Genomic DNA, 15,272 nt, shown 5'->3' with positions numbered 1-15,272 from the left:
GAAGGGGGACACTCCAAGCATCAGCAGCGTACCTTGTGCTTCATATTCATCGCATTGGGAAGCATCGTCGTCTCCGGCCCCGATGCCGAGGGCAGACTGCAGCTGAGTTACATTCATTCGAGCGGTCAGTTCTCCGTTGCGGTCACCAATCTACAATAGTGAACAGAAGAAAATGGTCAAAAAAAAATACCAGGAGCCAGATTCAACGGCTAATTCTGCAGCTCCATTATCTACGTGGCTGAGACCACAAATACTAGGCGGGATCATTTATCAAACACTTTCCGCCAAGAAACTATAGATATTTTTTACTTTTGCACGCCAGGCACGGAAACTTGGGCAAACGTTCAGCAGGAAGGCACGGTCTAATTTGTGAAGGGGGCTGGCTCCGGGTGGCAGACATTTTAATAGACCTATCAGACCAGGACAGTAAAGGGAGCTGGCTTTGCGACTGAAATGCCCTGGTCAGCCAGCCCCCTTCACACACAGCACTGACCTCAAATCCTAGCTGAAAGTGGCGCTGCGGGGACTGGTGCCGATATGTTGAGATTTCCTCACACAAATAGTGATGGGTGGTTTTAAAGTTACCAGATTGCCGAACCCAGGCCCTGGAGTTTGATCTGGATCCGGCAACTCAGGGAATGAACAAAAAAAATTAAAAGGAAAAATAAAGAAAATAATAAGAATGTGCAAGTACATCCTACTTACTGAGGCTCCGGCGTGGCTGTATCTGTTCCCGCGGCCGCCCATTTACTTCAGGGGCCGCTCATTACCTTCATTGCATATGCACTGCTTTACCTGCTTTCCCCGCCCACTGGCCGTCCTAGCGTCTGTGATTGGTTGCAGTCAGACGCGCCCCCAGCTGTCAGTGTTAAAGGGCTGGTGGGGCCCGGTCCTGCATTTTAAGCCAGACTGTTTCAGGTCCCCTGAGGTCTTACCATGGGAACCCGGGTATGACCTCTGGTGAACTAAGTGACATCACTGCTGCCAGCTGAATCAGTGTTTCCCTGGAGAGATCGGACATGTTTTCGGTCTCTCTCCAGGCACAAATGTAGCAGAGCCAGGACTGTCGTGGGACGTCGTATGGATTACAGCGGAACTTCAAAGGGTAAGAGAGTGCGGTATTTTATTTCAAATGAAAGATTTTTCTCGGCGTTTGTGTTTATTTCTTTTGACTTATAGGATTAGTGATGGGGGGTCTCAGACTTCTACCCATCACTAATTCTGGACTTCGTCACAGTTGTGCAATGTCATTAACCCGTATTACCTATATTGCAACCACACCAGGGCAATCGGGAAGAGCTGGGTAAAGCGCTGGGATTGTCACATCTAATGAATGCAACATGACATGATCCGGGGCAGCTGCAGGCTGTTATTTTTAGCCTGGGGGATCCCAATAACTATGGGTCTCCCCAGCCTGAGAATACCAGCCCCCAGCTGTCTTTATCATGGCTGGGTATCAAAATTGGGGCTGACCATAAATAAATTAAAAAAAAAAAGGACTTATATGGGGACCAGAATCTGGCCCGGAACCAGCCTTTAAAAATCAGATAATACAGACCCGCCGGTCCCAGTTATCTGCGAGTCCGCGCATCATTGCACACCAGTAACACAATGAAAACCTTCTTACCTCACAGGAGATCTCCATGTGTTTTCTTGCATAGCACAGGGCTTCCTCATGGTTTCCTAAAGACACATAGGCATTTCCCAAACTCCAGGACGCCCGGCCTTCTCCTACCCTGGAAGAAAAACACCAAAACTGGTCAATGGGTCATCCATAGTGCCACAACACAGCAGAGAAAGCAAGTAACGAGTAAAGAAATCAACCATTGTGACCATATGAGACTGTTGTTACTAAATAATCAGAACACATAGGAGCGGATCTGATCAAAGTAAAGCGGGAAATGCAAAGATAAATATGTGAAGCTGGTGTAATCCAAAACGGGCCACGTGAACCCTCCTAAAGTCCTGACATCCAGAGACAGTCGTTGTGATGTAGCTCAATAGGGACAGGACTCCATACATTAGACACAACAATGGATGATGGTGCCGGGTCCTTAGGAGAGCGAGGATGAGGAGATGTAGAAGGTGTGAAGAACGGAAGTAATGACCCGGATGCACGCACAGACCAGCAAGCAGCCAAGGGTTTCATCTGCAGTGTGACATGGTGGAAACTGTGTAGATAGGGAATTATCCTCCTTGCCGAGGCATGAAAGCCGGAGAGCATGCGCCAACACTTTACCAAAGGAAGAAAATTATGCATTTACAAAATGATATTGACATAAGGGACAAGAAGAATAAAATTGCAATTATCGGCTGGAATAATGGGAACCGCACAAGAAAGTCAAGACCAGGTTATAGATGTGATGTTTTTCTGGATGTCAGGAGTGCGCTGGGACTGGCAGATGCCATCAAGAGGGCGCTGGGTATGGCAGCCAATGACTGGAGGCGCTGGGGCTGGAAGCCGTCCTCCTGGGAGCCGCCATCCTGGGAACCCTGGGACTGGAAGCTGCCCTCCTGAGAGAGCCCTGGGACTGGAAGCTGCCCTCCTGAGAGCCCTGGGACTGGAAGCTGCCCTCCGGAGAGAGCCCTGGGACTGGAAGCTGCCCTCCTGAGAGAGCCCTGGGACTGGAAGCTGCCCTCCTGAGAGAGCCCTGGGACTGGAAGCTGCCCTCCTGAGAGAGCCCTGGGACTGGAAGCTGCCCTCCTGGGGGGCCCTGGGACTGGAAGCTGCCCTCCTGGGGGGCCCTGGGACTGGAAGCTGCCCTCCTGAGAGAGCCCTGGGACTGGAAGCTGCCCTCCTGAGAGAGCCCTGGGACTGGAAGCTGCCCTCCTGAGAGAGCCCTGGGACTGGAAGCTGCCCTCCTGGGGGCCCTGGGACTGGAAGCTGCCCTCCTGGGGGGCCCTGGGACTGGAAGCTGCCCTCCTGAGAGAGCCCTGGGACTGGAAGCTGCCCTCCTGAGAGAGCCCTGGGACTGGAAGCTGCCCTCCTGAGAGAGCCCTGGGACTGGAAGCTGCCCTCCTGAGAGAGCCCTGGGACTGGAAGCTGCCCTCCTGAGAGAGCCCTGGGACTGGAAGCTGCCCTCCTGAGAGAGCCCTGGGACTGGAAGCTGCCCTCCTGAGAGAGCCCTGGGACTGGAAGCTGCCCTCCTGGGGGCCCTGGGACTGGAAGCTGCCCTCGAGAGAGAGCCCTGGGACTGGAAGCTGCCCTCCTGAGAGAGCCCTGGGACTGGAAGCTGCCTTCCGGAGAGAGCCCTGGGACTGGAAGCTGCCCTCCTGAGAGAGCCCTGGGACTGGAAGCTGCCCTCCTGAGAGAGCCCTGGGACTGGAAGCTGCCCTCCTGGGGGCCCTGGGACTGGAAGCTGCCCTCCTGGGGGCCCTGGGACTGGAAGCTTCCCTCCTGGGGGCCCTGGGACTGGAAGCTGCCCTCCTGGGGGCCCTGGGACTGGAAGCTGCCCTCCTGGGGGCCCTGGGACTGGAAGCTGCCCTCCCGAGGGTCGCCATCCTGGGAGCCCTGGGTCTGGAAGCTGCCCTCCTGGGGGCCGCCGTCTGGAGCACTGGGTGTAGAAGCCACCCTCCTGGGAGCTGGCATCTGGAGAGCTAGGAATAGCTAAACAAGATTATCCAAGAAGGATATTGCACATCCAACATTCACGGTCCGAGTACGGAATCGCAATATCCAACTTCAACTTCAACTGAAAAGCCTCATTTTGGAGGCTTTTGCGTTTGGGTCAGATGACTCCGAGCCGGTCCGATCACTACAGTCTGCACGCGGACTGCGACCGTCCGATGTGTGAAACCAGCCTAAGGCCTCTTTCACACATCTTGCAATCCGTGGTGTAGGTGCGTATGTGTGTGTGTTCAGCGCTTGCTGTCAGTGTGCTATCAGGACAGCATGAACTTGTATATACACCTGTCCTTGGCACTGCTCTCTACAGCGCTGCTGCTTCCAGGTACGTGGTGCAGTAAATATGCATGAGCATAATGAGCTGGCCCGGAAGCAAGTGACAGCAGCGCCGAAGACTGGTGAGTTTAGATAATCATTTTATTTCAAAGACACATGTTTTCTCCGGTATGTGCCACATCAGTGTGCGGGCCGTGTGACATCCGTGCGATATCTGTGCTGCCAGAGAAAAAACAGACATGTCGCCATGTGGAGCACACAGACATGTCCGCGTGAAAACATGGACATGTGCGAAAACCCATTGATTTTAATGGGTCTACGTACAGTGCTGGCCAAAAGTATTGGCACCCCTGCAATTCTGTCAGATAATTCTCAGTTTCTTCCTGAAAAATGATTGCAATCACATTCTTTGGTATTATCTTCATTTATTTTGCTTGCAATGAAAAAACACGAAAGAGAATGAAACAAAAATCAAATCATTGATCATTTCACACAAAACTCCAAAAATGGGCCAGACAAAAGTATTGGCACCCTTAGCCTAATACTTGGTTGCACAACCTTTAGCCAAAATAACTGCGCACAACCGCTTCCGGTTCCATCAATGCGTTTCTTGCAATGCTCTGCTGGAATTTTAGACCATTCTTTGGCAAACTGCTCCAGATCCCTGAGATGTGAAGGGGGCCTTCTCCAAACTGCCATTGTGAGATCTCTCCACAGGTCTTCTATGGGATTCAGGTCTGGACTCATTGCTGGCCACTTTAGTAGTCTCCAGTGCTTTCTCTCAAACCATTTTCTAGTGCTTTTTGTAGTGTGTTTTGGGTCATTGTCCTGCTGGAAGACCCATGACCTCTGAGGGAGACCCAGCTTTCTCACACTGGGCCCTACATTATGCTGCAAAATTTGTTGGTAGTCTTCAGACTTCATAATGCCATGCACACGGTCAAGCAGTCCAGTGCCAGAGGCAGAAAAGCAACCCCAAAACATCAGGGAACCTCCGCCATGTTTGACTGTAGGGACCGTGTTCTTTTCTTTGAATGCCGCTATTTTTTTTCCTGTAAACTCTATGTTGACGGCTTTTCCCAAAAAGCTCTACTTTTGCCTCATCTGACCAGAGAACATTCTTCCAAAACGTTTTAGGATTTCTCGGGTAAGTTTTGGCAAACTCCAGCCTGGCTTTTTTATGTCTCGGGGTAAGAAGCGGGGTCTTCCTGGGTATCCTACCATACAGTCCCTTTTCATTCAGACGCTGACGGATAGTACGGGTTGACACTGTTGTACCCTCGGACTGCAGGGCAGCTTGAACTTGTTTGGATGTTAGTCGAGGTTCTTTATCCACCATCCGCACAATCTTGCGCTGAAATCTCTCGTCAGTTTTTCTTTTCCTTCCACATCTAGGGAGGTTAGCCACAGTGCCATGGGCTTTACACTTATTGATGACACTGCGCACCGTAGACACAGGAACTTTCAGGTCTTTGGAGATGGACTTGTAGCCTTGAGATTGCTCATGCTTCCTCACAATTTGGATTCTCAGGTCCTCAGACAGTTCTTTGGTCTTCTTTCTTTTCTCCATGCTCAATGTGGTGCACACAAGGACACAGGACAGAGGCTGAGTCAACTTTACTCCATGTCACCGGCTGCGAGTGGGATTTATTATTGCCAGCCCCTGTTAGGTGCCACAGGTAAGTTACAGGTGCTGTTAATTACACAAAGTACAGAAGCATCACATGATTTTTGACACAGCGCCAATACTTCTGTCCACCCCCTTTTTTATGTTTGGTGTGGAATTATATACAATTTGGCTTTATGACAAATTATTATTTTTTTTTCATTGAAGACAAATTAAATGAAGATAATACCAAAGAATTTGTGATTGCAATCATTTTCAGGAAGAAACTGAGGATTATCTGACAGAATTGCAGGGGTGCCAATACTTTTGGCCAGCACTGTATGTCCGTGTCTCTGGTACATGTAAAAACGGACGTGCTGTCACATGTACCAGAAACACGGATGAGTGAAGAAGGCCTAAAAGATGTATGGTCTGCTTAAGACTATCTGATGAGGGTTTCCAAGCCGCGCCAAATGACGATCACGTTAAGCTGTTAGATTAATGTTGCTTTTTATTCCAATTACAGGTCTACGCGTTTCGGAAGGCACCCCTTCCTTCTTCAGGACCAGATAGCAAAAAACATCAACATTTGATGTTTTTTGCTATCTGGTCCTGAAGAAGGAAGGGGTGCCTTCCGAAACGGAATAAAAAGCAACATTAATCTAACAGCTTAACGTGATCGTCATTTGGCGCGGCTTGGAAACCCTCATCCTATTACTCTCTGTTATCTGCCAAAACCGAGGGACCGCTGCTGTGACTCTGGATTATCTACACACATGCTGTTATAGGAGTTGTGACTTTCACAACCCCTATAGGTGAGTAGTATCTCCCTTCATTTCTCCCATTGTTACTTGGGTAAGACCCTATTGCGCTTCTTTCCTCCACAGTTTATTATCGTGTAAGACTATCTGATGTCAAACAACGCTACGACACTTGATAAAAAGAGGTTTAGATCCATGAATGTCTTAATGATGTGACCTGCTAAACACCAGCTTATACTAATGAAAATCCAATGCAGCGTGACCGAAATATGGAACATTTTCCTGATATTAGGCAGATGATCTATGGATGCCATATAGATGAAGAGGAGACTCGCGCTATAACCCTTTTATATGGTGAATATGATGTTATAGCTCCCTCTTGTGGCTACATTAGGCATAACACTGTAGCTGGAGATTCACCCTATCCATGGCCATAGAGCAGAGCTGTGCACTTCCATATAAATGTAAAGATATATAATGGTCATATAGGATGAGATTGTATAAATATATATAGTCTGGAAACAAGGGTGCAGCACAATGATGACACGCCGCCCCCCGAGCGGCCGCACTCACCGGTCCCCTAGCTCCTGGGCAATGGACAGATGCTTGAGATGGAATTCTATGGCCCGCTCGTAGTCCTGGAGCAGTGTGAACGTGTTCCCTAGACTGTAACACGCCTGCGCTTCCACCGCCTGATCCTTCAGCTGTCGGGAGAGCTGCAGCGTCCTCCTGGAAGAAAATCATCAAATCAGTGATATAGATTCAAGGTGGCGTTTGGGAAACCTTCTGAATGAGGAGGCGAATAATGGGATTTACAAGATATTGTCCATGTCGTTGTAATGATAAAAATCTGAATAAAGTATACGTAAAATAAGTATACACATTAATAAAGTATATGTAATATATTAATAGAATATATCACGCACTGAAATAATCAATGAGAAATTTACAGTAAAAAAGTTTCACGGATTTAAAAAGTTTGAGAACACGTGTGTCAATATTGGTTTCAGTCACCAGGTGGCAGCACAGAGCCTTCTATCAATAATGATGGCATGCAGCTGCCTCCAATAGTGGGGGGTGAGGTCAGTGCACTCAACAGGGTTTAACCCCTTAAGGATCAGGCGAGTTTTCGTTTTTGTGCTCTTGTTTTTTTCCGCCCCTTATTCCAAGAGTCATAACTTTTTATCTACCTATCTATTTATATAGTACAATAGAAAAAAACAGAATGAAACAGGGGTTCCCTCGCTGGTTTCCCACGCTGGTACTAACCGGACTTCAAACCGTACTGGCAGCACCTGTACAATGTGAACAGGTGCGTATCTGGGTGGTGTATAAATATGAGAAAAAAGACCAGCCGCACACTGTGAAAAACCAAAATAAATTCTACCTTATACATAAATGGAGGTATCTAGAATATTATAATGGCCATTGTAATACCGGCCCAGCGCCCCTTCACGGCACCTCCTTTGCTGGGTCCTACACCACGCCACACCACACTTTCTCTGGGTTTTAAAATAGAATTTTTTCACAATATATATATATATATATATATATATATATATATATATATATAATGTGAAAAAATTCTATTTTAAAACCCAGAGAAGATGCAGTGTAGTGTAGGTGACTCGCCCACCCCAGGGCCTTAGGTGACTCTGTGTCGGGCTGGACTAGTCCGGGGTAGTCAGCAGTGGCAGGGCCCGATTCCGTGACTCTGGTGGGGTGAGTTAATATGGCGGTATTGGGGGTGATGATAATGTTTATGTATGATTTGTGACGCCACCTGTGGTAATTTGCAGCTACCGTATGGAGCTGCAGCTGCAGGAAGGGACCTCCGGGGCTGGTGTTATGGCAGCTGAGGTGTTTCTTGCTCTCCACAGGTAGAGCGGGGACCCCGGGGCAACCTTTGGTACTTTGTAGGTTCTATGGTGTTGTGTGCTGTGGTTGGAGTGCAGGATAAATCAGACGACACAAGGCTTGCAGTTAAGATCTTTACTCACTGTTTCTGAGTCCAGGTGCTAGGAAACCGGTTGCCCACAGTATGCTGGGATCCACTGTCAGGTGCCTCCACCGATCCCGGGTAGTTCAGAGGTCAGTACCGGTGCACCCCTCCTGTGTCTCCTTCCTGACTGACTTCTTGACCGTTGTAGCTGAGCTGGTCTTGGCCTCCACCACAGGCCTGTACAAAGGGGGATAACCGCAGCTGTATCTTGCCCGCTTCACAGGGGATCTGTGGCAGGTGGTGGCCCCAGGCGCTTGCAACCACCCCCGGGCCTTCGGTGTTATTTTTGAGGAATTGTCTTTCTTCCCTCAGTCTAGGGACCATCCCCGAATGCAGCCAGATCCCTCCACCCGATCTTTCAGTGGAACAGGCCACGAGCCAATATGCCCTTCCGTGGCCCTGGGATCCTTTCTTTCTCGGTGTCACCTGGGCCTAACTAGATCCCAGGATCTCCACCAGGAACCTCCATCTGTCACTTTCTCCTCAGACTTTACTCCTTCACTCTCCTGAGGTAACTACCTCCCTCTCACACTCTCCTGAGGTAACTACCTCCCTCTCACACTCTCCTGAGGTAACTACCTCCCTCTCACACTCTCCTGAGGTAACTACCTCCCTCTCACACTCTCCTGAGGTAACTACCTCCCTCTCACACTCTCCTGAGGTAACTACCTCCCTCTCACACTCTCCTGAGGTAACTTCCTCCCTCTCACACTCTCCTGAGGTAACTACCTCCCTCTCACACTCTCCTGAGGTAACTACCTCCCTCTCACACTCTCCTGAGGTAACTACCTCCCCCTCACACTCTCCTGAGGTAACTACCTCCCCCTCACACTCTCCTGAGGTAACTACCTCCCCCTCACACTCTCCTGAGGTAACTACCTCCCTCTCACACTCTCCTGAGGTAACTACCTCCCTCTCACACTCTCCTGAGGTAACTACCTCCCTCTCACACTCTCCTGAGGTAACTACCTCCCTCTCACACTCTCCTGAGGTAACTACCTCCCCCTCACACTCTCCTGAGGTAACTACCTCCCTCTCACACTCTCCTGAGGTAACTACCTCCCTCTCACACTCTCCTGAGGTAACTACCTCCCCCTCACACTCTCCTGAGGTAACTACCTCCCTCTCACACTCTCCTGAGGTAACTACCTCCTTCTCACACTCTCCTGAGGTAACTACCTCCCTCTCACACTCTCCTGAGGTAACTACCTCCCTCTCACACTCTCCTGAGGTAACTACCTCCCTCTCACACTCTCATGAGGTAACTTCCTCCCTCTCACACTCTCCTGAGGTAACTGCCTCCCTCTCACACTCTCCTGAGGTAACTGCCTCCCTCTCACACTCTCCTGAGGTAACTACCTCCCTCTCACACTCTCCTGAGGTAACTTCCTCCCTCTCACACTCTCCTGAGGTAACTACCTCCCCCTCACACTCTCCTGAGGTAACTACCTCCCCCTCACACTCTCCTGAGGTAACTACCTCCCTCTCACACTCTCCTGAGGTAACTACCTCCCTCTCACACTCTCCTGAGGTAACTACCTCCCTCTCACACTCTCCTGAGGTAACTACCTCCCTCTCACACTCTCCTGAGGTAACTACCTCCCTCTCACACTCTCCTGAGGTAACTACCTCCCTCTCACACTCTCCTGAGGTAACTACCTCCCTCTCACACTCTCCTGAGGTAACTACCTCCCTCTCACACTCTCCTGAGGTAACTACCTCCCTCTCACACTCTCCTGAGGTAACTACCTCCCTCTCACACTCTCCTGAGGTAACTACCTCCCTCTCACACTCTCCTGAGGTAACTACCTCCCTCTCACACTCTCCTGAGGTAACTTCCTCCCTCTCACACTCTCCTGAGGTAACTACCTCCCCCTCACACTCTCCTGAGGTAACTACCTCCCTCGCACACTCTCCTGAGGTAACTACCTCCCCCTCACACTCTCCTGAGGTAACTACCTCCCCCGCACACTCTCCTGAGGTAACTACCTCCCCCTCACACTCTCCTGAGGTAACTACCCCCCTCTCACACTCTCCTGAGGTAACTACCTCCCTCTCACACTCTCCTGAGGTAACTACCTCCCTCTCACACTCTCCTGAGGTAACTACCTCCCTCTCACACTCTCCTGAGGTAACTACCTCCCTCTCACACTCTCCTGAGGTAACTACCTCCCTCTCACACTCTCCTGAGGTAACTACCTCCCTCTCACACTCTCCTGAGGTAACTACCTCCCTCTCACACTCTCCTGAGGTAACTACCTCCCTCTCACACTCTCCTGAGGTAACTACCTCCCTCTCACACTCTCATGAGGTAACTTCCTCCCTCTCACACTCTCCTGAGGTAACTGCCTCCCTCTCACACTCTCCTGAGGTAACTGCCTCCCTCTCACACTCTCCTGAGGTAACTACCTCCCTCTCACACTCTCCTGAGGTAACTACCTCCCCCTCACACTCTCCTGAGGTAACTACCTCCCTCTCACACTCTCCTGAGGTAACTACCTCCCTCTCACACTCTCCTGAGGTAACTACCTCCCTCTCACACTCTCCTGAGGTAACTACCTCCCTCTCACACTCTCCTGAGGTAACTACCTCCCTCTCACACTCTCCTGAGGTAACTACCTCCCTCTCACACTCTCCTGAGGTAACTACCTCCCTCTCACACTCTCCTGAGGTAACTACCTCCCTCTCACACTCTCCTGAGGTAACTACCTCCCTCTCACACTCTCCTGAGGTAACTACCTCCCCCTCACACTCTCCTGAGGTAACTACCTCCCTCTCACACTCTCCTGAGGTAACTACCTCCCCCTCACACTCTCCTGAGGTAACTACCTCCCTCTCATACTCTCCTGAGGTAACTACCTCCCCCTCACACTCTCCTGAGGTAACTACCTCCCCCTCACACTCTCCTGAGGTAACTACCTCCCCCTCACACTCTCCTGAGGTAACTACCTCCCTCTCACACTCTCCTGAGGTAACTACCTCCCTCTCACACTCTCCTGAGGTAACTACCTCCCCCTCACACTCTCCTGAGGTAACTACCTCCCTCTCACACTCTCCTGAGGTAACTACCTCCCCCTCACACTCTCCTGAGGTAACTACCTCCCCCTCACACTCTCCTGAGGTAACTACCTCCCTCTCACACTCTCCTGAGGTAACTTCCTCCCTCTCCTCCTCCCTCTCACAGACTGTCTGAGGTAAAACTGGAACTGACTGGTTCCTATAGCTGCTCTCCCTTTCTGACTCCTCCCACCCTGACTAGGCCCCACCCACACTATTGGGACCAGAAATGGGACTTATGGCCCCATGAATACATCTATGGGGGTGGCTGCCACTATCCCTGACCCAGTGTATGCCTACCAATTGGTGTGTGCAAGTTTTAGTCTGTGGATCGGCATATGACCCCATTCTTACCCAGGATGGGACATCACACCTCTGGCTGAGGTGCAATATCTCTGTGGCGACAGAAGCCTCAGGGGTGCCACATAGGACCCAGCAAAGGAGGTGCCGTGAAGGGGCGCTGGGCTGGTATTACACTGGCCATTATAATGTTGGGGATGAGAACTGAGTATACAAAAATACTTAATTCAGCCATTTCATAGACTCAGGTATATAGTTTAGTAAGATGTAAACTAACACACATATCTATGCATGTCTTTGTTCTCTTTTATTCTTCTACTAATAAGTTTATATAGGTATATTTCATATTCAGTGTATTTTCCTTAGACACAGTATATATTATATATATATATATATATATATATATATACAGCTTGAAGATGGCTGCCATTTCCTGTCTACACCCGAGGTGATATACAAAAGAAGTTCCTGAAGCCTGGACTGACCAATCCAAGGAGGATGTGCACATCCTATACGTCATGAAGCCCCGACCTACGATACTTGGTTGGACTAAAACTTTTGTTTACACCTCCTTACTGCTCGGTCTAGAGTTTTTTCAAATAATAAAGAGCACTTGGTCAGAGCCAGTCATGGAGATAGATGTAACTGACTCGCTGTCCAGTTATTTAGTCTCGACGTGCACTCATGACATTTTAATTTGAAACAGCAGCCAGATCCCGAGAGACCTTTTGAGTCTCATCATCATCATCGTCATTTTTTAACCTTGACAATAATATTCTAAATACCTCCATTTATGTTATAAGGTAGAATTTATTTTGTTTTTTCACAGTGTGCGGCTGGAATTTTTTCTCATATTATCTATCTATCTATCTATCTATATTTTTTTTTTGCAAGATGGGTTGTTGTAATTCTGAATGACGCCATTCAGTTTATCATATAATATAATGGTAAGCAGAAAAAAAATTCCAAGTGTAGCAAAATAAAAAAAAATAAAATAAAAAAAAGAAAAGTTAAATTCTGGAATTTTTTTTGGGGGGGATGTTTTTTAGCATTCATTTTACCATAAAACTGGCCTGGCAGTATAATTCTTCAGGTCAGTACGACTATGTAGATATCAAACATGTATCGTTTCTGGTTTAAGTGGTGAAAAAAAAAAATATTAGAAAAAAAAAAATAAAATAATTCTGCTTGTGTCGCGACTTTTCAAGAGCCGTAACGTTTCCAATTTTTGGGATATGGAGCTGTGTGAAAGCTTCTTTTTTGCTCTCAAACTGATACATTTATTGGTATATATGATGATTTGGTCACCTGTTATTACATTTTTTTTGTTGCTGCAGAGGCCAAAAAACTGCAATTCTGGCATTTTGCTTTTTCTTTTCTCGTTACGCTGTTTACTGATCGGATTCATTTATTTTATATTTTGATAGAGCGGACATTTCTGAAAGGAACGATACCAAATATGTGTATTTTTTTAATTTTTTTTATTTTCAATAAGGGCAAAAGGTGCTTTGAACTGGGTTTTTTTCTTCATATTTTTAAATTTATTTATTTTTTACATTTTACAGGTTTTTTTTACTAGTCTTGAAGCTGCAATCATCCGATCGCTTGTGCTACATAGTGCGGGGCATCAGGGAAATGTGCAGGGAAAGCATTAGGCTGGGCGAGTGAGCGCACATCAAAGCAAGGGACATGATCCAAGACAGACATGGTATGTCATGTGTCACGAAGGAGTTAACACTGGTTCTACAAAAGGGATCTGTGATCCCACATAATACTATTGATGTATACATGGCTCTATACAAGCATCACAACGGGGGTTGATTGCTGCGGTCTGGATGGTTGGATTCTTCGACCTTGGCCACTGGAGGAGGAGCAGAGATTACAGCCAAGGACCTCCATACCTGGGACGTATTTCCAAACAGGTGTTCATTAAAGGGAATCTGTCACCAGGTTTTTAACACCTAATCTGAGAGCAGAGACCCTGATTCCAGCAGTGTGTCCCTTACTGAGCGAGCTGCTTAGTGCAGTTTTGATAAAATCCCTGTTTAATCAGCAGTAGATTATCATTACAGGACTACTTGGCTGCTGCCAGGTAGTCCAGCATAGTCATGAGCTCTATATAACTGCAGCAGAGAAAACATTGATTTGATCAAAATGATAGCAAACAGCTCAGTAAGTGACATATCGCTGGAATCAGGGTCTCTGTCTCTACATTATGCTGCTCTCAGATGGGGGAGCAAAACCTGGTGACAGATTCCCTTTAAGGGGAAGAGGGCTCTATTATTGGGATGGTATCACTTTAATGGGGCAGCACCTTATCACTGAACAGTTGGATTCCCACTAATGGCCGTCACCTCTAAAGCGTAGTGCATCGATGTGACAGGTTAGGACACTTTTCCTGTATGTGTACTTCCATTTAATCCACGGCTGAGGCTGTTCAATCTCTCAGGAATGCCTTTATTTGTGCCCGGGCACTGCCAATATTTATAATTTGTGATAAAGAAGATAAGACTGAGATGGATTTATCCAACGGAAACAAGTCATTCGCTGCCTAAATGTCCCTCCAAAGGCAGGAACCCATAGAGAATGTCAGCAAACGGCCCAGACTTCATAGACTGATTACATTTATATAATCATCCCTTTAAGGAGGGGAATGTTGCACAGGTTCTCACCACCCGGATGCTTTGCAGTATATTATATATATATATATATACTAGAAGGCGGGCCGATTCTACGCATCGGGCATTCTAGAATTTACGTATTTACAATAGAAAAAAACAGAATGAAATAGGGGTTCCCTTGTTGGTTTCCCACGCTGGTACTAACCTGCCTTCAAACCATACTGGCAGCACCTTTACAATGTGAACAGGTGCGTATCTGGATGGTGTATAACTATGAGAAAAAATTCCAGCCGTACACTGTGAATAGTGTGCAGCTGGAAGTTTCTCACATATATATATATATACAGTTAGGTCCAGAAATCTTTGGCCAGTGACACAATTTTGGCGAGTTGGGCTCTGCATGCCACCACATTGGATGTGAAATGAAACCTCTACAACAGAATTCAAGTGCAGATTGTAACGTTTAATTTGAAGGTTTGAACAAAAATATCTGATAGAAATTGTAGGAATTGTCTCATTTCTTTACAAACACTCCACATTTTAGGAGGTCAAAAGTAATTGGACAAATAAACCAAACCCAAACAAAATATTTTTATTTTCAATATTTTGTTGCGAATCCTTTGGAGGCAATCACTGCCTTAAGTCTGGAACCCATGGACATCACCAAACGCTGGGTTTCCTCCTTCTTAATGCTTTGCCAGGCCTTTACAGCCGCAGCCTTCAGGTCTTGCTTGTTTGTGGGTCTTTCCGTCTTAAGTCTGGATTTGAGCAAGTGAAATGCATGCTCAATTGGGTTAAGATCTGGTGATTGACTTGGCCATTGCAGAATGTTCCACTTTTTTGCACTCATGAACTCCTGGGTAGCTTTGGCTGTATGCTTGGGGTCATTGTCCATCTGTACTATGAAGCGCCATCCGATCAACTTTGTTTGGGAGTGTGCACTTTCAGCCCATATTATATATAGAATTGTATTTCTGAACATGTTTTTGTAAACAGCTAAAATAACAAAACTTGTGTCACTGTC

The 15,272-nt window shown here is 47.7% G+C and overlaps 1 protein-coding gene across 1 annotated transcript in view; it reads right to left on the bottom strand.

Annotated features, from left to right (window-relative positions):
* The window catches only part of GPSM1 (G protein signaling modulator 1), a 393,869-nt gene that overhangs the window by 240,910 nt on the left and 137,687 nt on the right, over positions 1–15,272 (bottom strand). Inside the window, exons 7-9 of the mRNA XM_075324733.1 lie at positions 6,842–6,997; positions 1,628–1,736; positions 33–150 (exon numbers count right to left, since the gene is read on the bottom strand). Of these exons, the coding sequence (XP_075180848.1) occupies positions 33–150; positions 1,628–1,736; positions 6,842–6,997 (383 nt within the window). The remainder of the gene's footprint in view (positions 1–32; positions 151–1,627; positions 1,737–6,841; positions 6,998–15,272) is intronic.

This window comes from Anomaloglossus baeobatrachus, chromosome 9, assembly GCF_048569485.1.
Source record: "Anomaloglossus baeobatrachus isolate aAnoBae1 chromosome 9, aAnoBae1.hap1, whole genome shotgun sequence".
Taxonomy (NCBI): Eukaryota; Metazoa; Chordata; class Amphibia; order Anura; family Aromobatidae; genus Anomaloglossus; species Anomaloglossus baeobatrachus.
This window is presented reverse-complemented; position numbering and strand designations above follow the sequence as displayed.